General features: G+C 34.1%; 1 protein-coding gene across 5 annotated transcripts; it reads right to left on the minus strand.

Moving 5' to 3' along the window:
• Positions 1–1,937: 1,937 nt before the first annotated feature.
• Positions 1,938–20,147, minus strand: LOC128234001 (uncharacterized). 5 transcript variants are annotated; one of them, XM_052947932.1, is made up of 8 exons: positions 20,021–20,147; positions 18,429–18,524; positions 16,535–16,625; positions 16,178–16,271; positions 10,218–10,356; positions 8,873–8,962; positions 6,419–6,703; positions 1,938–5,885 (listed from the first exon to the last, which is right to left on the minus strand). In XM_052947932.1, the coding sequence occupies exons 7-8, from the start codon at positions 6,669–6,671 to the stop codon at positions 2,458–2,460; spliced, it is 3,681 nt and encodes a 1,226-aa protein (XP_052803892.1). In that variant the 5' UTR covers positions 6,672–6,703; positions 8,873–8,962; positions 10,218–10,356; positions 16,178–16,271; positions 16,535–16,625; positions 18,429–18,524; positions 20,021–20,147; the 3' UTR covers positions 1,938–2,457. The 5 variants fall into 5 exon arrangements, with proteins under 5 accessions (XP_052803892.1, XP_052803901.1, XP_052803882.1 ...); XM_052947941.1 differs by lacking the exon at positions 10,218–10,356; XM_052947922.1 differs by lacking the exons at positions 10,218–10,356; positions 16,178–16,271.
• Positions 20,148–25,025: the final 4,878 nt, after the last annotated feature.

Genomic DNA, 25,025 nt, shown 5'->3' on the forward strand with positions numbered 1-25,025 from the left:
TCGTGGATTCTACGACGTTCTAGTGGCTGCTACAACGTTTTCTCGTGGTTGCTACAACGTTATCGTTGATGCTACGACGTTCTTGTAGCTGCTACAACGTTTTACCGTGTTGCTTTAACGTTATCGTGGATGCTACTACGTTCTTGTGACTGCTACAACGTTTTACCGCGTTGCTTTAACGTTATATTGGATGCTACTACGTTCACGTGGCTGCTACAACATTTTACCGTGTTGCTTTAACGTTATCGTGGATGCTACGACGTTCTCGTGGCTGCTACAACGTTTTCCCGTGGTTGCTATAACGTTATCGTGGATGCTTCTATGTTCTCGTGGCTGCTACAACATTTTCCCGTGTTTCATTAACGTTATCGTGGATGTTACGACATTCTCCCGTAGATGCTAAATCAAATTCATATAAGAACCAATCATCTTGCTGTGATCATATAGTGGTATATATATTTAAGTATTTCAATCCTCGTTACTGTTTTGAATCTTCTTGTGTAAAGTTATTAAAATATCATTCTTGTTTAGTCCACTTATATTTGACCATGTAAGATAAAATGAGAATAATATGAGGAATGTTTTATAACATATAAAATCCTTTTAAATAAAAAAAAAACAGTTAAATAACTCATCAACTAAAATGAAAGAAATTCGATATCCAACATCATTACTCCGAGCAGGATCACCCTCAAATCCATGTCGAAATTGGAAATTGAATAGTTGGAGCACGCTGGAAAGGTGGGAGTTTCTTATATAGTCCCAGTGTTTTGGGTTAGGCGACAGGCTAGTCCGGGAGCTAGACAGTCTACCCCGGCTGCAGTAATGTACTTTACGGTGCTAAAGTAAAAATATTTCTACTTCTAATATATAATGAATAGTTTCGGCTGGTCATCAGTTGGTCACGTTTTAAAAAGTGCTGACCGAAACAGTGCCTTAGTTTTTATTTTAGCACTCATGACCAGATTAATCGTAATTAAGCAAAATCAGCAGTGACCTGATAGTATATAGTGTCACATTATCACAGATGTGATAAATACCGCGACAAAACAGCTTGGACTCAGGAATGGCTAAATGCCTTGTTTTCGCACCAATAATCTGATCATGTGCATTATAAAACTTGCCATTGTTTTGTTAGCTTGATTTTGTTTTTGAACACTGAATAAAAATTCGGGTCACAATATTTGTCAGAACGCCTCAACTGCCATTCAAATCTCAGGTTCACGATTTGCCATGGTATGGAGAGTTTTTCTGCAGTCCCATGCTCTGAGGTGCAATACTGTTGCAGCTAACTGTGACGTGTTCCTTTTCGGGACATCTTTAACTAAGTCAAGAGTTATATCTTTAGTAACATATTGTGGAATGTCACTCAAATCGGACGGGCAAAAAACAATCATTTTGACAAACAATCTTATGAAGTTTAATGGTTGTATGTGCATACTATTAGAGTTAAATCACATTACGTGAAGAGACACATATAGCCCCATTAATATATGACCAAGTTACAGCCCGAACAATTTTTGAACACATGGACCCTTAAAAAATGCTTTGTTAGATTTAGTTTGACTCACAGACATGAGTTTTGCACGCTCTAAGTCTTCTTATTTAAATAAGCATGTGTGCGAATTATAAAATCCCATATGTTGAACTGTTTTCATTAGTTGTATTGGTTATAGCAACAACTGCAAATAAGTTACCCAAGGCATTTTTTGTTATACAAATGTCGTGCATTTCAGTTGAAAGCAATTCAAAACCACAACTAAAACAATTGAGAATAATTGTGAACAGTTTTATGCAATGCTTACATACATGAACTTATTATTTAAACATTCATTCTAAATTCCTCACGTCTTTTCCGCACGCGGCCGCAAAAACGAACTTTGCAATCAAGCTTTGAGTTGCTTCAACATGTCTTTAAATGACAACAACGACCGTAGTACATACAGTTTTCATTTATTTCATTCTCAAACAAATAATTTATATTTTAAATGCATTCCTTGACTAACAATATAGAAAAGGCAACATTGCATAATTTACATTTCTACATTAAATTAAATACATGCAACCAAACAATAACATACAAAAACAACAATTATAATAAATCACAAACTCATATTTCTTGAATAATAACCAATCACAACCATTACAAATTGTACTGTTCATGAATATATTCAAGTAAGATTTCACCTTCACAAAATACAGCGGCTATAATTACACCTTTTACAAAACTAAACCTTGCCTATGCATATGACGTACTAAGGTTATGACTTACCTTTTTTATATTGCGACTAATATTGATATTGAACATGATTGTGCTATTATTCTCCATGCGTGTTCAAGAATCATCTTAAAATGTAACACCTTAACTAAGCGTTTTGGTTTCCAAAGTATGTATTTAACATTTGGCTCAAAGTTGGAGACGCAAGTTCTTACATATGAGATGTCCATTCAATACGGTCAATGATTTGTCTCAAATTTCAGGTAATAGATTTGATGGCTCGATGTTTCAACAATGCTGTCTATAATAATCGGACCCTCGGTAATTCGGCCAACCTTCTTCAATTTGTCAAAAGCGTCTTCAATGTTTGTGCTCAAAATGGTGCTTTTCCTAATGCTGCATTTCAAACCTTTGGAGCGCTTTGCAATATCAATAAGCGCTGCGTCCGTTAGAGACATATCTTCAAATTCCATCTCGTCAACACGTATCTCTGCGAATTGGTCGACAATGTTTTCTACTCGAGTATTCTTGAATCGCACTGATTTGAATGTCTGCAAAGTACTCGCACTTTTAAAAATGGGCAAAGTGGCTTGCTCTTCACAGCGCTCAAATGATAGTTTTGAGAGATTGCCCAATTTAGCTTCGAATAACTTTGCCATTCGATCTTCCTTTACGTTAACAAGATACAGTTTTTTTACTGCATATGCACAAACCTTTTCTACAACTGATTGTGAAATTTTGTCAATACGAAGTTTCGACAGGTTTTCACACATTGATAAATCAGCTTCGTTTACTCGAACATTTTCTAGACTTAATTCTTTAATTGTTCTGGTGAATTGTGCGTGCTCTAGAAGGCAAAGCTTAATTGGCGGAGGGATTTGCTTTTTCGGTTTGGAGACATAAGCCCAAAATATTTCTAATTTTGTAATTGGGATCTTGACAGTCTGTACATTTAAGGTCTGCACATCGATATACACCCTCTTGAGGTTCGTCATTTTTGACATGTCCAGCTCCTCATTCTCGTGTGAATTTAATGCTTCAATCCAAAGTTCTTGTAGCTCCTTGCAGTCCGCTAAAAACTTTAAAACGGACATTCCTTCTACTGAAGACACATTGCGCACTATGAATTTATTTAACTTGGTTGACTGTGACAAATCTAATTGTCCATTCAGTTCAACATGAACAAGACTAAGATGTTCCAGATTTTTAAAATTGGACGAGGCAGCGACGGTAACAATTAGTGGTTGAATCGTATTTGCATTCGGTACACAACCATATACCCATAATTCACTTAGTTTCCCGGCCGCAATGATGATTTTTTCAACCTCCACATTTTCTATAATAAGTCGTTCGAGGTCTTTGAGAAGAGAAAAATCAAGTGTGATATTGTCTGGATATTTTAATGACACTAATTGTACCGATTTCAAATGTGTAAAATGATTAATGTTTTGAAAGCATTTTGCATTGTCTTCGGGACTGGAAGTAATTTGTTGTATTACTAATATCTGTAAATAAACACAATCAGACAAATCAATAGGAGTGATAAGCTTAACATTCATGACACTCAGCTTTTTCAGTTTTGAAGAAAAGTTTCCGTGAATTCGAAGCTCGGCAGGGGTGTTTGATTGTGTTTTATTTTTAGTGTACATCCAGAACTTTTCCAAGTTTCCCGCTTTGACGTCCACAGACGAAAAGTCAACATTTTCTACTTCAATATCAGTTAAATATTTGCAGCCTGTTAGGTCAACTTGCTTTTGCTTTAACTCTACATCTTTGATGAGAAGAATTCGTAAATTCCCACTTGACGGTTCTGTAAGTGTTTCGAGCATCAATGTATCATTATCGCCAGTAATGATAAGAGTACGTAATGATGTCAACTTATTTTCTCTAAACTCCGCATCTAAATCTTTTTCTGTTTCAGAAGATTTCAAAAGCAATGTAATAATATTTTTCACATTTTTTTCTACCAATGAGCAAGGCGGTCCCTTATTAGTTTTTCTGTCTATAAGCATGTGATTTAAAGCAATTTCTGTTCTTTGCGCCCCATTACTGGTGCATTTCTTGTGAGCATTGAGCACAGCATCTTGATAACTGATCAAATCGTATTCATAGTATTTTCCTTCTCTGTAGAAAAGTGTTTTACTTGAACTGAACAATTCAGCACACTTTATCCCCTGCTCATAGTTCATTACACACAAGAATGACATGATATCTGGAGATAAAGTTTTTTCAAAGTATGATAGAAACTGACCCCATTCGCCGCTGTTCAAAGGCTTTGTGGAAATGTATACACATGCAAGCAATTCTTGAAACATTTTGTGCAAAAATGAGTAAACCATTGAATTGTCACTGTATCGGCTGGAGGCAGATCCTGATATAAGACCGGATGCTAAAAGAAACCTTATTTCAGTTTTTTTATCCTTGTCGTGAAGATACTGACAAACAAGTCTTTCCGGCATTTCAGTTTCAGACTTTCGCTTTATGTCTTGAAATGCTAACTCTCCAAGACTAAGGACGAATGATGGTATGCTGTTGCATGTATCAGCTTCATCAAATCCCGTTGGTAGTAGTGGAGGATCTGATCTGTTCTTATCTCTGTCGGACAAAGTTTTAAAGCAATCAAATCCCGTTGGTAGTAGTGGAGGATCTGATCTGTTCTTATCTCTGTCGGACAAAGTTTTAAAGCAATCTGGCTCTTTCTCGCTTGCGAGTTTCAACATCATATCGACTGCGTTGGCAAACAGGTGCGTTCGTGTCGTTGCTAGTAAAAAATGACTCGTTCCTGTTGCATGTATGTCATATCGATCATGATAAATGCAAAGTAATTGCAAGGATAGTGGATTTGACAAAAGACTTTCCAAGTTCTGCTCTTTTAGTTCAGTAGAAAATGCAACATTATCAAGCTTTTTGGCAGACTGGCTATTCAAGCAAACATTGGCATTTTCTATAAGTTTAAGTGCACTTTCCAAGTTCATTTCCTCAAGCTGAATTTCCATGTATTCCGATGTAGACATGCCCAACTCGCAAAGTTTCCAAGGACGAGAAGTGCAAATAAGTGTGTATTTCCTAGATGCAAGCGGAGTCTTGAACTTAGATATGTTCATCTCGTCTAATCCATCTAATATGACCAAACTATTTGTCTTATTCAAGTTTTCTCGTAAAATTCTGTTTTTATCAACATTATCCCACGTATCATCAATATCCTCTAGAAGATGGCTGAATATAATGTCTTCAACATTACCAGTGTTGCATTTGACCTCTTTAAGACTGACATAGAAGAGGTATCCGAACTTATCTAAGTATTCTACGTCATGCAAATAATCTGCTTTCGCTTTGAATTTCTCCAATAGGTGCTTGTCGTCTTTTTTTACGCCACACCATAAACGAGCTAATAATTTACAGAACGAGGTTTTGCCAAATCCAGCGTTTGATGTGATGCAGGTGAATCTTTTGTGTTTGCCAAGTGGATTTAATAGTTGCTCTAGACTAGTTATTGGTTTACTTTCGTAACTGGTAGATTCAGTTTCCTTCCGCTTTGGTAATAGCTGAGAAAGTGTTGGTGGAACGTAAAAATCATCAAGGTCTGGATTTTCCTTTCGAAACAAGGGCCCCAAAGTTAATTTTGAGTTATTAGCCAGGTTATACTCAATAAGGGTCTTTTGAAGATCTGTTAAAAGAAGGAATTTAACATAAACATGAAATGATTCGTCATAACAGCATTTGATAAAAAATGGCATACAAGGTCCATGAGCTTAAAGAATTATTAATTGCCATAAAATTGAACAGTTTGAACGGTTTTAGAATTATAAGGCTTCAAGCAAATTTGTTTTCCTGGAAACAGAATCTTGAAATACAGGGACTCCAAGAATTTTGGTTACTACCAAATGAAACCAAATATCGTAGGGATTCACAATCCAATTATTTTTTCTCGTTTGCAAATATATTTGAAACTTTTTCAATTGTTTTTGCTTTGACCGTTTATGTGAACTTATGATAGCTTGATGGAAGTGCACAAACCTAAATTTAAAAAATAGCGAAAGGAACATGAACAAAGCTTGTACACATTATTCAATTAAATTGCTGCTTGGTGTGAAATATACTTCTGTTTATAACTTGCCATATTCATCCAAAAAGCAGTGATGGCGTTAAAGAAACCAGCTTGACTTTGTTAACATTTCTAAATAATCTACTTATTCCTACCTTTTAAAACACAGCTTTGATGAGTGTTGATATTTTTTTTATCAGCAACAACTAGTTGTATTTGTTGCTGACACACCACCTTTGTAACCGTTTTCTTTAAATATTGTGTTGTATTTTGTCCTGAACAAGATGGAACGTCTACTGGAACCTCGTTTTTAGGATCTTCTGAGCAGTGTTGCGTTTCGGTGCAACCTTCGGCAAGGCCAGGCTCTTCTTCTAGTTTTCGCCGTTTAGCAGGTATTTCATCCGACATCACGGCAGTATGTCCACTAAGTAGTTGAATTTCTGCAAGTTAAAATAAATGTTTAAGGAGGTGCATCAAACGCAGATAAAATGAAGAAAATTTCTCGTTTACACATGTTTTCATGTGCAAAACTAATGCAACCAGGATTTCTACGTCATACAACCTGCGGTAAGACAAGGCTCTCCTTGTCGTTTTCATCACGGCAGTATCTCCTCTTAGTCGTGGAACTTATGCAAGTTAAAGTAAATGTTTACAGAGGTGCATCAGACGCAGATAAAATGAAGAACATTTCTCGCTCACCCCCTATCTTGAGTCCCATTTTGTTGTTTCAGTGCATTTACCATAGTTACAATGTTTGCTACAAATGTTTTCTCAGAAACTTGCACATATTCAGTGTTCAATGATTGTTAATTAAAAGACAAATTAAGGCAATAGAGTCAGGATCCCTTATCATAGAAGTAACGGGGTTTACCTATTATTTTATTATCAATTGTTTCATTATTGTGTCTCCTCAAATTAATGATTTTTTTTTTATAAGATTAACAATTTTCGTTCAACTTTATTCGGGAATATTGGGGTGAAAGTGAGGTTGTGCACATTAACTAGTTTAAACAACCTGTAAATTAACAATTTTACTGACCGTTACAAGGCGGTACCTGACAATCCGTAATAAACACCCCTAGATTTTTATATGTTATATATGCAGTGTTTTGTTTGTTGAATTTTGTGTTGTTGTTCCATGTCTGTGATTGTTTGTTTTTGTGTTCTGTGTCTTTGGCTTTGACCCCGTGCCATTAAATGGGGCTTATAATTACACTTTCGACTACTGTACTTGTTTCTGTAGTTTTTCATATAATATTAAAGGTACGATTGAAGACAAATAGTTTTAATGCATGGAAAACAAAAATGTATATACGCAATTTATTTCAAATTAGACAAATTCATTCAGATGGTCCGATACAAGCGAAAGCAGCAAACGCTTAAAAAAATATTTGTTTTTAAATGTATGATACCTTAACTAAAACTGGCTTGTTCTGATCTTAAAAAAGCTAATTAGATTTACGAGTGAACATTGTTAAGTGTAATAATTAAGGCACCCAGCACTCTAGAAATAAAGATTATACACGAGCCCCAAAAAAGCTAGAGCGTATAATATCATTCACAAAGATTGCGAGTGACACAACTGACTGTTGAATGTTGTCAAGGACACCATTCAATAAATTATACTCTACCGTCGAAGGCAATGTCTGGTTTTATATTAAATAGAGAACTTCCTAAAATACAAAATATGTGGTTATATGAGTTATAAAATTGGTAAGAATTTTATATGAAATTAATATATACAATATATCATATACATACAGTTGTTTAGGGAATTCCGTATCGCAAACGACATTTTAACATGTGATTCGTTCAATGTTACCGCTACTTAGCGCTTTGTTTAATTTTATAAAAGCCAAATCCTTTCTCAGCTTAAACAAATGTAATGACAACCATATCATGAGGCTATTGTTGAAATTTACACGCTCGTGTGCCCGTTCCATTCGCTTAAAGGATTTAAATACATTGTCAAAGGATAACAATTAACGAAATTTTAACTTAAGAAGGTATTTCACAATGAACAAAAACAATGTGCGTCATTCATTTGTTTCAGTTAATGAATATTTTATGCCTTAGAGAAGGGAGTGAAGAGAATAATTACTTTAACTAGATTGTATTGAGTATAAGTATTAAATAAACAACGGAACGCAAAAAAACAAGTCTACGTGCACACATTGATTGAGATATCACTTATAAACGATTATAATAACAAAAAGTAAAAATTAATGAAGATGTAACAAACGTTTGGCTTATTTTTAGCAGGTCAATTTTAAAACATATGTGTAAATAACTGACTGCAAATAAGAGGTTATATAACAGAAATATATAAATTAGACATTTACTGATAAAGCATTAATTACATACTTTACTGGTAAAGCTATTTTGATTCTTGTTTGGTATGTTCGTTGCGTTTGAACGTTTGTGTTTCTAGTCTAATGTCGTTTGTTGGCCAACCATGTGGCTCTAAACATATTTTAAAGTCAGCTGTGCTTGACCTAGGAGTTTAATGTTTTTATTGACTAAACGTCACATGTGTAGAACACTCATTTAATAAAACAAGTATAATGAATGTATCAGTAAGCATGAACTTCAATATGAGATGGGTATACCTTTATTCAGATGCTAGCCAAGGAGGACAACTTTGACGTGGGTTCGCAGCTGTGATAACATAGATGCTATCCTCATCATATAAGACAGTTCTGAAAAAGGAGACACGCATGGAAGTGTACGTGGATCTGACAATTGAGTCCACTACAAGGTATCATCAATTATGTCTTAAACAAGATAAACAATTTAGTTTGAAGTCGTTTTAGTGTTGTGTTCAATAACAATAATCTCCTAGACATAGACGAAAACACAAATGGAAATACATGTGTACATATATTAAATAGATAACAATAAACAATGAAACCATTCCATAAGAATGACCTCGATTTGCATTCAATTTCATTGTTAAATCATTGAGCATAATCATAGCAAACATACGCGCTCATAATACATTCGTTCGTATACATACAGTTGTTTAAGATATTCCTGATCACAGACGACCTTTTAGCGTGCAACAATATTGGATCTTTAAGTAATATTAAATGAAAGGCAAACAGTTTCTCAGTGGAACAAAAAGTAGTCTGTCACAATATCATGAAGCTTTTGTTTAAATTTACACGCTCGTGTGACTTAACAATTAAGGTTATTTTCGGGTCACTTAGGTTAGTTTTGGATTATAGTGTGGTTGTATTTTGGGAACATTTGCACCACATTGCATTGTCAACTAAGCAAATATAGTCTGCTTAGTCGAGTGTTTTTGCATACTAACGTACATGAATAAGATTGGTAAAGTATAAGCAGGGAATAACAGCACACCTATCATTCTCGTCAGGGTCACAAGTTATGATGGTATAAATACTGCCTCCTCATAATATTAAGGACTTTTCTGAAAACCTCTGCTTTTATTCTAGATACATGACCAATGAGCAGACACGCAATTTATTTTATATATTACTGCGTTTGTCTGCGACCATGTCATGGACAGTTGCATTGTTTTTCAGCTCTGGCAGCCAAACAAGACAGGTCTGTCGGTATATGATGGCAATGTATGCGCGGTCAACTTAACGTTTGAATGGAGGATTTGTAATCGTTGGCTTGATCTGGTTGGCACACTGGTCTTTGTTTTGTAAATTGACATGGGGGTATTTACATTTCATTGATTTTTGTTCTCAATATATGTCCCGATTTCTATGGTATTTTTATAAAGGATTTGTAACATTAAACTGATTCCAGCAGCAAGATGGGCAAAATGCTTGGATCGTATTTAACCCGAAGACATAAAGGCAATACTTGTCTTTGGTTTCTGGGGGTGGACTCCTCACAGTAAATGAACCTTTTGCAGTTCCAAGGCGGAACCCAACAATCCTTCATAAATACCCTATGTATATACGTATTATATTTATATACCGTGTGTAGTTTGCGGATATTGTTGTTGTTCCGTGTTTCTGGTTTGTGGTTATCTGTGTTGTTGTTAGGTGTTTCTAGCTTTGGTCCTGTGTCATTGAACTGGGTATATGTTAAAGTTGTGCCAAATATCCCGGTGTTACTATGAAATTTAACATTCATTGTGATTTAGCAGTAATAGACATCAACAAAAACTGCAAGTGTTAAATTCGTTTGTTGTATGATGTATATTAATTAGAGTTTTTCAAGCGTACATTCACAGACAACATAATCAAAAAAAATAATTAAAAGGCGCACCATTATTTATGTACATATTAAAATAACTGGTCTTCGGACAGACGAGCAAGGTTGACAAAAGATGCAGAGGGTATTACAATTGCCAGATACATTCATTTTTGGAGACCACATAATACGGTTATGTGAAGTAAATAAATACAAAGAAGAAAGATTAATAATTGGTTGACTAACATCAAAATGATGTTTTCAAATCAAAACAGTTAATAATGGAAAATGATATTAAAAAGATGATTATTGTATACCAATTATCGTCACTCTTTTATTAACTGCAATATATGATAAAGCGCACATGTGTAAACTATCGGAGATGAAAACAACTCAGTGTCTTGTCTGTGGAAAGTACAAGTACTCTTTCGAACCATTCTGGTATGATAATTATAAGCCAGTTTCACATGATCAAAATATGTTTTAGGGGGATACAATTTCTGACAAATGCATTCTTCAGTTGTTGTCAATTAACAGTTCAGTATATGCATATACATCACATAATGGCACGTGCATTATAGAAAGTGTTAATGCATATTGGCATTAGCTAACGTCATATCTGTGCTCATTAATATTAATAAAACTATACTTTTACCGTTTAAATATAATCTTAGAGGATTTTTTATCTCAAAAAGTATGTGAATTAAACGATGGCATCGAGTTGGCTTTCGTGCTGTTTGTTTTTAACTCGTTTAAATAATTAACGTATCTTGTTTACACGACTCAGTAACTCTTTAAAACGACTTATTCATCTCGTTATAACGAGTGACGTTTCTCTTTTGAAGGACTGAGTATATCGTTATATCGAGTAACGTTTCTCTCTCATACAACTGAGTATCTCGTTATAACGAGTGACCTTTTTCTCTGAAACGACTGAGTATCTCGTTATATTGAGTAACGTTTTTCTCTGAAACGAATGAGTATCTCGTTATAACGAGTGACCTTTCTCTCTGAAACGACTGAGTATCTCGTTATATTGAGTAACATTTCTCTCTGAAACGACTGAGTATCTCGTTATATCGAGTAACGTTTTTCTCTGAAACGACTGAGTATCTCGTTATATTGAGTAACGTTTCTCTCTGAAACGACTGAGTATCTCGTTATAACGAGTGACCTTTCTCTCTGAAACGACTGAGTATCTCGTTATATCGAGTGACGTTTCCCTCTGAAACAACTGAGTATCTCGTTATAACGAGTAACGTTTCTCTCTCAAACGAATGAGTATCTCGTTATATCGAGTAACGTTTCCCCCTCAAACGACTGAGTATCTCGTTATATCGAGTAATGTTTCCCCCTCAAACGACTGAGTATCTCGTTATAACGAGAAACGTTTCTCTCTGAAACGACTGAGTATCTCGTTATAACCAGTTAATTTTTTCTCTGAAACTACTGAGTATCTCGTTATAACGAATAACGTTTCTCTCTGAAACGACTGAGTATCTCGTTATATCGAGTAATGTTTTTCTCTGAAACGACTGAGTATCTCGTTATAAAGAGTAACGTTTCTCTCTCAAACAAATGAGTATCTCGTTATATCGAGTAAGGTTTCTCTCTCAAACGACTGAGTATCTCGTTATATCGAGTAACGTTTCCCCCTCAAACGACTGAGTATCTCGTTATAACGAGAAACGTTTCTCTCTGAAACGACTGAGTATCTCGTTATAACCAGTTAATTTTTTCTCTGAAACTACTGAGTATCTCGTTATAACGAATAACGTTTCTCTCTGAAACGACTGAGTATCTCGTTATATCGAGTAACGTTTCTCTCTGAAACGACTGAGTATCACGTTATATCGAGTAACGTTTCTCTCTGAAACGACTGAGTATCTCGTTATATCGAGTAACGTTTCTCTCTGAAACGACTGAGTATCTCGTTATATCGAGTAACGTTTCCCCCTCAAACGACTGAGTATCTCGTTATAACGAAAAACGTTTCTCTCTGAAACGACTGAGTATCTCGTTATAACGAGTAACGTTTCTCTCTGAAACGACCGAGTATCTCGTTATATCGATTAACGTTTCTCTCTGAAACGACTGAGTATCACGTTATATCGAGTAACGTTTCTCTCTGAAACGACTGAGTATCTCGTTATATCGAGTAACGTTTCTCTCTGAAACGACTGAGTATCTCGTTATATCGAGTAACGTTTCTCTCTGAAATGACTGAGTATCTCGTTATATCGAGTAAAGTTATCTCTAAAACGACTGAGTATCTCGTTATATCGAGTAACGTTTCTCTCTGAAATGACTGAGCAACTCATTTAAACTATTTATTTTCCAAACAGGTATTTATTATGAAAGCCAGAGACTAAATGCGATTATTAAGATATTGAGCAAAGTCTTCCTCATATAATCAAACATCTGTGTATATCAAGGTAGGACATGTTCGACCGATAACAGGTACTCTACTTTTATGGTGCGAAGTCATTGAATTAAATTAATGACGACAAACAAAAGACGGTGGACAGCACAACAGGCGGTGACATCAGCATACCACGAGCCAAACCTCAACAAACAATGATGACACTATTAAGTGAATTCAATCAGTCGATCTTAAGACTTAAGTATAAATTTGTTGACGGTGCTCAATGATGAATTTTTTTTTTGTTCGTATGACTATAAAGAAAAAAAAATACTTACTAGACGTTTTCCAAACAATGACTAATATTAGTTTCTTTTAAAAATCACGTTTAAAAGCATTGTTGAAAAATCACGTGTTTAATAAAGCATTGTTTTACAAACTACAACACTTTCATTGAGTGAAGATCAATCGAGAACAATACCACCCATGCCTCGTTTGTTTTTTAAACAGAGTTCATTAACCTATTTCTTAATTTAAGTATACATCGCTTGCTGATCTGTCATAATCAAATTCAAAAATTGATGTTCAAAGGGTATTTATTATAATTATAAGATATTTCATTTTTATCGTCCATTTTCTTGTCATCGAATAACAAAATAGTGAGCCTATATAAGGAATCCATATAATGAACATGTGTTGAAATTGTGATGTTCATTTAAACAATATTAGATAAACTATAGACGCTTTTCTGAGTGTAAAGAGTTCATGAAAAAGGGAAGAAAACACACACACACAAACACGCACGCACACGCACACGCACACGCACACGCACACACACACACACACACACACACACATTTATATATAAATTAGACATTCAAAAATGTGAAGAAAAGTTTTCCAAGTAGCATATAGTAGTTTTGTTGCTGTCAACAATGTCAAAATGGCAATTGAAACAAGAGCTATTTTCACCTATATTAAAATATATGCATCTTTAAAAAAGGCAGGTGAAGTAAGCCAACAAAACTGTTTTAACATCTCCAGTGGTCTGATCCTTGGTCCGAAATTGTATTTGGACAAATTTTGTGGTCCCAGAAAAAAAATCAAGCAGACGTTAAAGGAACTTGCTCATGGTTTTTAAAAAAGCACTTTTGAAATTACGAAAATAAAGATTGGCGCTTCATACGAAGTGATAAATCTAAAAACCAAAAGCTTGAACCCTTCAGGAAAAATCAACATTTGCTCAGTTATCGTCTTTGAAGGCAACAATATACAATACCGTTACTACCGGGTCTCAGCGATTTAATTCAATTTTTGGCTACTGAGCTTGTTTCTGTAGTTTTTCACATACGTATTATCACGTGTTGTTATCAAAGTATTATTAAATCGTCAACATATCCAGAACTTTTGTTTAAGTCCATGTGGTATTGTGGTTAAGGCATCAGTAGTTTATTTGTATTCGACTGTACCGCCGTGGATTCGCACTCTACTAAAACCAAAATATTTTTATACTAAAATTATAAAAAAGTCGTGTAATTTCGATGTCATAGTGTAAAATAATGATGAAAATAACAGTGTTTAGAATCATAACCAGGAAAATTAATTGTTGGTCCAAAGACATGAGCAAGTCCCATAAAGATTCATATGTAATCCACCAAAGTGAAATTGAAATACAGGTCTGGATTTCATTTTGATCATTCTAGCTTGACATGCGTTTAAAATAGTGCGATAAAATTATTTTATGTTAATATAAAAACGGTAATGGTATGTGTTTCTTTTCACCAGCAATCGACGTTTTTTTTAGATGTTATCTGTAATGACAGGATATCAGAAAACAAATTAATTAGTTGCGACTGAAGTACAGCTTTGACCATGCATTTAGAAAATAATCCATTGTCTATATAAGTCGACCAGGATTTCATTTAAACAAAGCATTTCAATGGAGCCATTGAAAAAACAACACAAAAGAAACAATGAAGTCATTGTATTCTTAATTTTTATACTGTTAATTAACTTTCAAACCCAATTAATGTATTACTCAGCATTTTATATGTTCTAAAAATATATATATATTTATTACCCTTAGACTTTACCGAATTTTATTGAAGGTCATGGAATTCGCTTTGTTCAAGTCGTTCTAGATGACAAAACACCTATTTTAGTAACGTTTAATGTCCTGATCACTGCTACTCTAATGTTAATGTCCTGTTATTCAACCGCACAATCGTTTTTGAAAGATCAACGCCAATTCTGTTTGTAACCGATCAGATATGGATAAACTGAGTAAATGAAAACATAGGAAACACTGGAATACGGTACAAGTTTCCATAAACAAAGGAGCACATGTGGCAAAATGATGCCCTTCATTAACATCAGATAACATGTGTCCATCATAAACCGAACAAATGAAACGCGTTATATAGATATATACAAATTCCGGGGTATCACTTAGCAACTGTCCATCGAGAGCCCTGCGAGAGACCGTCGAAGGCCGTGTCTGTTTTCATATTAAATAGAGAATTTACTAAACATCTCACACCATGTGGCAATATATAAAATGTGTTGTTAAAGAGATACGAGATTTATATGAAAAAAGATACAATATATCATATACATACATTTGTTTAGGGTATTCCGTATCACAAAAGACATTCAATTCTTTTAATGTTATTGAACTGATCGTTTTGTTATATTATATGAAAACCAAATCCTTTTTCAGCTGAAACAATTGAAGTTGCGACCATAACATGAGGCTATTGTTTAAATTTACACGCTGGTGTGACCATTCCAATCGCTTAAAACATTTTAGGAACATTGTCAAATAATAACAATTAACGAAAGTGTAACTAAAGAAGGTATTTCACATTAACAAGAAACAATGTGCGGCATTCATTTGTTTCAATTTAGGATGTTGTTATGACTCAAAGGAAGCAGTGAAGAGAACAATTTCTTCAACTTATTTGTATTGTATTCAATTAACAACGGAACGCAAAAGTCAAGTCTACAAGTAAGCACTGATTAAAATAACAACGATAAGCGACTGAAATAGTATCATGGCTAATACATTGACAACTCAGAATCTGAGGCAGGGAGAGAATATCGGAAGAGTGGCAGTAGATGGACGTTTAAACAACTGCAAAAGTTAAAATCCTTAATGATTAAGTCCAGCACTAAGTGATTGCCTTTCTGAAATTTATTGGCTTAAAATGAAGGTTGAATTTTAATCAAATTTGATCAAGATGTTATCAATTTTTGACTCGTTTTGAACAGGTAAATTATGAAACATGCATACAAATGATAGACTGCAACTACGAGCTTATGTAACAGAAATAACATAAGCAGAGATGATTAAAATACTGTTAAAGCTAACATATTGTACCGGTAAAATTATTTTGTTGTTTGCGTGGTATGTTTGTGGCGTTTGAACGTTTGTGTATCTCCTTCAATGTCGGTTGTTGCCTCACCGTGTGCCTCTAAAAAGATTTAACAGTCAGCTGTGTTTGTCCCCTGAGTTTAATGATTTTATTATTGAATACACTTTTAACATCATATGTGCAAAACACTTCTTTAATAAAACTATTTTAGCATGTATCAGTAATCATGGTCCTAAAAAAACACTATTCATTAAACAAATTCACCATTAGCTGAGCCTTCTGGTATTTCGTGGAGTGTAACAGAGTGACCGAAATGTCAAATTTACTTGATGTATAGGTGAAACAATATGAGAAGGGGATACCTCTTTGTCAGGTGCTAGCCAAGGAGGAAAGCTTTGACGTGGGTTACGAGCTCTGATGACAAAGATGCTACTCTTCTCATCTAGAACAGTTCTGAAAAAGAAGACGTGTATGGTAGTGTACGTGTCTCTCGCAATGGAGGTCCTAAGAAGATACCTCAAACTAATTCTAAAACAAGATGAAAAAGTCACTGTTAATAAAAACATTATCTTTTTACTAATGTTGACAAATACTACAGCATTTGACGGGACTCCAATTATTTCACATGAAATTTATATTTTCCTATTCTATTATTTAAGATTACAGCCCGTGGACTTTTACATTTTATACACACTGGAAAATATGTGTATGTTCATGTATAATCTCAAAACACATAATTTATTATGTTAAAATTTTTGCAGGTTAAGGGGATGTTTGTTTAATCCATAAAACTCCTTATGGAATATAACTTCTTAGCTGCATGAATTTATTACCAGCGCAATATGTGAAGTGTTTGTGTTCCGTGAACACTACAGTGATATTTAAAATGTTCAAAACATTTAACTAGATTGTTGAATATGAATTAAACGCTCGAAATAATTGTATCACTGTTTGTCAAGCAATTTTGTTGAGTTTGCAATATTTCAGTACTTTTGACATTGAATCACTTAAAATGAGTTTTTATAACATATATGACAAGGACAACATGAACAAAGGAAATTCTATGCAATTCAGCAGAAGTCGTGACAGTTGAAGGTTGATATCTTCAAGATCATTAAAAGTGCTGAATAATTCATTGATTGCATTTCAATTTTTAAAATTAAGTTTTGCAAAATTTGAGAACCCATGGACTCATTATTTGTTTTTTATAGTGTATTTCAATAGTGCAAATTATTGTCAATCATTAAAACTCTGGTCTTTATAATAAACGTTTCACCTGGCTTATCGTTCTATTCAAATGCAATCCGGGGATGATTTTATAGATCATGGGATATTTACTATGTTATTATAAATTGAAAAGGTAATTGAACATATCATTGTTGATTGCATTGAACTTTCATTGAAAACCGAGTCAAAATTCAACATCTACCACGTAACCAACGACGAATTATGTTTTCAAATCGGTAGAAACAATAATTTCCCATTTGCTCTTTAGATTAGTACTATCGCCCTGACACCAGTTACAATACCACACATATTTTGAGCAATGTCTGCAGTGGAATTCATTTGACAAAACATATTCAACAGTAAGTGAAGTTCAAATAGGTGTGCTAGAATGGCTGGACGGTCGAAAAAACACTTCCAGCAGGAGCATCTATTTACCGGTCGGAGATATGAATTATCCGGCCGTGTCAAATATTATACGGCCTGATATTATTTTTCCTGTTTAGTTTGTATACGCAATATTGCAGTTGCCCTTAGTGAATTATGGGAATATCCACTTACCTCATCATATAGGTCATAACTCTTGAACAACGTTTTAACCAGTTTAAAGCACTTGCAGCAGATATGCCCAGAACGATAGGAAACCCGCTTTCCAGTTAAGTCTGGTGTCTACTACAGTGAAGTAGACAGAGTACCACCTAGTAGCTGTGGTAGGGAACAAGCCCACCTACCACCCATTGTAGGTAACCACTAAGTAAGACTTGTTCATCCGTTAAAAGCACCCGCAAAAGTGGACCCAAAAGTAATCACTAGAATTAAAGAGACGGAGAAGCGCATTGAAGGTGCGGTAGAGGGCATGCCTACCTACCACACCATATCGGTCACCACTCGGGAACATTCATTAACTCGTTTAAAACTATATCATTTGTTTGCCCAATATGATAGACAATAAGTTAACCGGCTTGGTACCGGCTTGGTGTTGTTTTCAACGGTGAGGTTAGTGGAGAAAAACTTAGTAGATACAAGGGATACCTTTTTGTCAGGTGCTGGCCTAGCCAAGGAGGAAAACGTTGACTTGGGTTACGAGCTCTTATGAAAAAGGTGCTATTGTTCTCATCTAGGACAGTTCTGAAAAAGGAGACATGTAAGGTAATGTACGTGTCTCCGCAATGGAGTTCCTAGCAAGGTACCTCATTAAACTCTAAAACAAGATAAAAAAAGTCACTTTAATGAAAACATTTAATATTTTTTACTGTGTACAATGATAACAATTACTTACACCAAAAGGCGGAACTCCAATTATTTCACATGCAATTTATGTTTTCCTATTCTTGAGGTACAGGGGTTATATAATTTAAGATTACAGCACGTGGCATTTTATATTTATTCACACTACTCTTTATATACTTTCAAAATAGTCAATCGGGAAATATTATAAACATATATTGAAAACCGAGCCGAAATTTAACATCTACCACGTAACCAACGACGAGTTATGTTTTCAAATCGATAGAAACAATAATTTCCCATTTGCTCTTTAGATAAGTACCATCGCCCTGACACCAGTTACAATACCACACATAATTTTAGCAATGTGTGCAGTGGCATTCATTTCATTAACTCATTTAAAGCACTAGCATATGTTTTCCCATTACGATATAACTTCCGTTTTCCGGCTGTGTGTGGTTTTCATCGGTAAGGTAAGTGTATTAGCACTAAGTAGAGGCAGACAAGATACGATCAATTATAACCCCACATAGATCATCACTCTTGAAAAACTCGTTAACTCTATTTAAGCACCCGCAAAGCGCGGACAAAATGCTAGACATTCCGTTTACCAACAAGGTTTCGTTCCCACTAAGGCAAAAAAGGCAGAGGACCACCAAGTTGGTGTAGGAATGGAAACGCTCACCTATCACCCAATTGTGAGTAAAGCAATTGCAAAGCAAGTTTTTCCCAACACGACTGGAAGCCCGTTTACCTAATTTTCTTAATTTTGTACTATGGAAAGGTGTTTGATAATACCTTTTTAAAAATATATTTGCACTACTTCGATTATTAAGAAATATATTCTTTTTTATATTAAATGACATCATTCGAATGTTGTATGTTGTAATTATTTTGAAACAAACGCACGATAATGATTTTACTAATCACATAATTGTACAGCAATGTAAACCTGAACTTACTTTTAAATAAAGTAAGTTATTAACGTTAATATCGCCTTGGTTGTATAAGAAAACAAATTTTGTTTTTATTTGTGAAACATCATGATCGAGGTACATCTTTTATAAATACATATAACGTTTATTACTGTCCATACAACTAATTGCCGTAATATGCAATTTTACCCTATTCGTTCCTGACATAACGTTACAAGAAGATATTAGATACCCAAGTTTGAAATAAATTTGGGCTTTTTTTCTTTTCTATATTCCGATTGCAATATGATAAGACTTTCCTATTGAATTATGTTTGCGAAGTTAAATAAATATCACACAAGCACAACCGTTTTTATTAAAATGCGATCAATTGTACAATGAATAAATATTGGTTTGATTCTACTACACAACAAAAATGAAATTGAAAATATTTTCCTTGTTTTAAAAAAAAGGAAATTTTACCTGATAATTTATATCTATCCATTCAGTTGCAAACTTACTGAATGCGTCCCGAGGCGATCTAAAAACCAATGGCTTGAAGAACTAATATATATTTGAATTGACGAGCGTTAATGTCATGAGCCGCATCGCGCGATTTAGGGCCTTTGTATATAGTTATTACAAATCAAATACTCATCAATAAAACATGTTACATAGTGTTTGTTTCAAATTACCAGATGTTTAAAACACTAAACCACTCATCGATATTTTCCTAATATATGTTCCATAAAAGCGTCGTGTTAGGATACAAACAAATACTTTTAACTATTAATACTTTTATACAAAAAAATTGCGTATACTTTCAAAAAGGTATTTTTGTTATAACGTAATGTGTGTGACGTCAAATCACAACATACGTCAAATGTGTATTGCTTGGATTTTACATGTTAACAGATATTTGCCGCAATTTTCGGTCCAAGAATTTAAATATTTAAATGTTCAAAGCAAAATTGCTGTATAAAATTTTGATACTGATTACTGTGTACACTGGATTTTGTTTAGATGTTTCCTTACCACCAAGAGAACTTATTTCTGCGAGAACATTCAAACACAAATCTCATTTTAATTGTCAAATAACGGAACAGTATGTAAAACGTTTGAATGCGCGTACGACATAATAACGTTTCATAACACACACTTGTATTAAGATGACTTACAAATCTAAAACTGAATCGAAAGTTTAAGAAGCAAATACAAAATTGAAGTATATTCAGTCGGAATATAGATAACGGTAATTGCATTGCACAAATATTTGGACGGAACATAGACAAAAGTTACTGATTTGCACAAATATAATCATTAACGCAACATTGATAAAAGTAACCAAGCTTATATTCAGACGAAAAATAGATGAAGGAAACAAAATGTTTGTTTATATACAGAGATAATTAGAAAAGAAAATTTAAGTGTAGGTAATACTCTGACGGATCATACATGAAGGTAAAAAATATGTAGCAATTATTTAGAAAATCTTCAATAATACAATAAGACTACAGTGAGAATAAACAAAATAAAAAAATAAGGTAACACAAAAACTGATTCAGATGCAGATTAAATGCGGTGCTTTTAGGGTTCTTATTCATTTTACATTTCTCTCTCTCGACATAAACATTTGAAAAGCTATTGCACATCAAAACTGTATAAGCAGTTCATTATTACAAACCAACTATAGGGTCAAGCAGTGAGAAAATGGGTACCTGATGTATATGTATGCAGCTGTGGCTTGTTTTGTTTTAAAGAGCCGTTTTTATATTATTTGTATAATTTGTTTTTGTGTTGGTATTGTCTTCATATAAGATTCACTGATTAACTGTTCGCCAAAAAAGATGCCGATTTAACCAGCTGCAGTAATATCCTTAACTCGCATTAAACATATAATTACATGATATCTGTATTAAGTAGTTGATACTTTGTTTGCGAAAACGAGTCATGTTTGATGGATTTATTTTGTCCAAATGCTTATTTCGGCCAGGTGATACAATCATAAAAAATGAATACACTAATTTTAGAGATTGTTATAAAGGTATTAAACGCATCTATTAATTGCCTTCTTCAAATGGCTCGAATTAGTACATAACGAAAGTGTCCCTCTTTCCTCAACAGGACTCATTTTCGCTTACAATTTGACATTTGATATCGAACTTAAGTTATATAAAACCGCACCAAAAGCGTGGCAAGGCATGGGGCATATTTGTATGTGTACGTGAGATTTACATTATAAAGCTCAAAAACAACCTCGAGTAGGTGACTGAACATAACCTTGTGAAACGAAACATGAGAGCAATAATAATTTGATTGATTTTGATGTAATTCTAAAATTGACAGTCGGACTTAAAATAAAAATAGACACGTGTTTGACAAATGTAAAGTTTGAGTGATAAACCTATTACTTACTTAATAATGCATTTATGGAAACTATATAATAGCGATAACAAAAGTATAACCGTGTATTTAATAGCTGAAAACGCCCTAAAATTAAATGATGGGTATTAAAACATAACTGTGAACAACTATCGAATCATCAGGTAGAAATACCATGTTATCTGCACTTGTCGTTCAAACATATCCCGCATAAGAACAACTGTTTTCGATATTTATTCATCCTTTTCGTAAGGTTAAATCAATTCTATTAATTGTGGTTTATATTGTTTGGTAGTAAGAGTGCATCTTTAAAGCCTTTGCAGACATGATATCAATATGTAGACTTAAAATTGTAATGACTAGCTAATTGTATCGTACAAATAGAAATACCTATGGCAAAGGTTAAATAAACGCACAAGTACGTTGTCTGGTTTCATAATTTGAAAGCGTAATGTACAAGTTTCATATTACCGAATGTACTCTACAATGACATATTATACTACAGGTGTGTTGTGAATATTTTGAACGACGAAGATAAGATTGTGCTATCACAATTTATCGACTATTACATAAAAAAACAAAGGCAAGCTGATAATCACAGATATTCTAGACAAGATTAGCAATGTATTGCATATTTGATCCTATTTTTTTATTTGAACACAGTATATAAATTAAGAACAACTTAATTTATATGTCAATTTTGTCAATTTTGCTCCACACCCTATCGGATATATTATATATACATTTTAGTGATATTTAATGGTTTTAATGTAAATAGTTTACACAAAAAAACAACATTGCTTTTAATTTGAAATTGAACTCAAATTGAAATATATTCTTACAGAATACCAAATTGTTAAGTGTTTCCGAAATTAAGGCCTGGCTAAAGCATAAAATGACTCTCTTATCGTTTCAACAATAAACTCTATCGATACACAGAACATGCAATAAATTGAAAAAATAAAGTTTGAGTTTATACAAAAATGATATGATTCAATAACTAATAATCGTACTTTAAGATTACAGAAGTACACAAGTAGAGATAATAGCCGCTCTCCTGACTTAGCAAAAAATATAGAATATATCATTTAAATCATGAGACAATTAAGTATAAAATTAAACTTCCGGTGCCGAGCAAGGCAGCAAATAGAATGTATAATAGGACATAAACAAAAACAAACACTACAAAAGATATATGACAGGTATATCGCTTTTCGCTGCAAAATATATTACATCGTAATTCGTTTCACTCCATCAAGCAAACTGTAAATTCAAAATTTTTATAACCCGCGTTCTTTGTCGGTATTTGACAATTAACATCGTAATTAAAAAAAATATCTTCATTAAGTGTGTAAATTCTGATCGAAATATTCGCCGACGTGCTATAAACATGATTTCTCGATAAGTGAACACGCATGGTAATCGTTTGATGTTATGGGCATTTTCATTGGACGACTGAAGTATCCGAGGCTGTCGTTCTTTTCCGTCAACTTCAGTATCAATTAAAGCTGTGAATTGGCAATAATTACTTGCAGTAGTGTCAGTGACAAGGGATAAGTGACATCTAATAAGTGTTTTATGGTTTCACGGGGACAAATATTAGTGGCCGCGGCCGCGTTAAACAGTTGGCCGTTTAATGCACGTAATTTATATAGTAAAAAGGTGCGGGGGAATTCGGAGTGACCCGCGTAGGCAGGTGGCCATTTAAAGCAGGTGACCGTTCAACCAGGTTTGACTGTAGTTGACTTCAGGATTCCTGAAAATGAATTTAAAATCAAGTTTGTCAAATTGAAAGTAACGTTTTAAAAATTTGCCTAAGCAGATGTGTACCATGGCAAAAGCGAATACGGTAAATTGAAATTGAACTACGTTTTATTTTTATTTAAGTGTTTCATTTCTCAAATGTATAATGTAATTAAACAACAAAAAATAAAAGAACAGTAGACTCATTTACTTAGTTGCGCACTCCTGGTGGACCCTTCTATGATAGCTCAGACCGGAACGTGAAATATATCATATACACCAGCTACGTTTGTACATTTTCTTCCCTCTGTGGGATCACAGATGGACCTCTAGATCGCTTCGAATATGGTATTAAGCATTCCACATTTAACATTCAATCTGGGCTTCTGTTTGTATCATTATCCGATGGTTAAACAAATCCTCATTGGTGGCGAACGTGCACTGGCACTGCATTCCCTCACCATGGGCACAACCTCTGAATTTTCATAAAATAGAAGTATTTGTATCTTATATTTGCATATAGAAACAGTTAAAATATTTCTAAACATTTCAGGTAATATTTCATATGCATCCATTATCATGAAAGCAACGAATTCAAAATACGCATTCTGAAACGGATACTATACTTGGCCGTTTCAAATGAGTTTGGCTAAAGAATATAAGTCCGCAGCATCAGTATAGTGCTTAGCCTGTATGTTTTCTTTCATGTCTGTTTAATGCGGCTTTGGTCTTGTACAACCAACAATGTCGGCTTAACATATTCTGCAACAAAATAAATGTAATGAAGTGTTTGGTTCGAATACTATTACTTAAGTGTTTGGTTCGATTAATTGTTTAAGCATTATTACCACGACGTTGTCATGTTAACGTAACGTATGACATATCGATAGGTGTACATGCAATGTTTATAAATAGTTCTGTAAACGAAATTGCGAAACTTTAAAAAAGGATAGTTTATGCTTTGTTTAAAGATTTCCTGCAGCACATTTCGCCTTGATTGAAAACTTCTGACACGCATTCCAAGTACGAAAATACTAAAATACTGTCTGACAAAATGAAAGTACCAAACCACGGGGGCAATAAGGCGGTGGAACATGGTCGATGTTAGGAAATTTAATTGTTTAATTGTGGGGAGAAAATAAACAAAAATACATACCATCTCAATGCGCACTACCAGTTTTAGTGCTTGGCATCAAAACAATGTACAACATGATAACCGCATCTGGCGCTAGTAATTAGTATATTACCTCGTTTTATTGTCTACACATCATGTATGAAACAGTCTCTAAAAATATTATCTCTTATATTGATTGAGCCTTGCCAACCGTTCCAAGCAGTACTTTCAATACTTTGATTAATCCGA

This window comes from Mya arenaria, chromosome 1 (assembly GCF_026914265.1).
Source record: "Mya arenaria isolate MELC-2E11 chromosome 1, ASM2691426v1".
Classification (NCBI taxonomy): domain Eukaryota; kingdom Metazoa; phylum Mollusca; class Bivalvia; order Myida; family Myidae; genus Mya; species Mya arenaria.

Coding starts and splice junctions, on each gene's coding strand:
- LOC128234001 (XM_052947922.1), bottom strand. CDS start 6,671: ATGTCGGATGAAATACCTGCTAAACGGCGAAAACTAGAAGAAGAGCCT. Junction 5,886..6,418: donor TCAAAGCTGTGTTTTAAAAG/GTAGGAATAAGT, acceptor TTCTTTTAACAG/ATCTTCAAAAGACCCTTATT.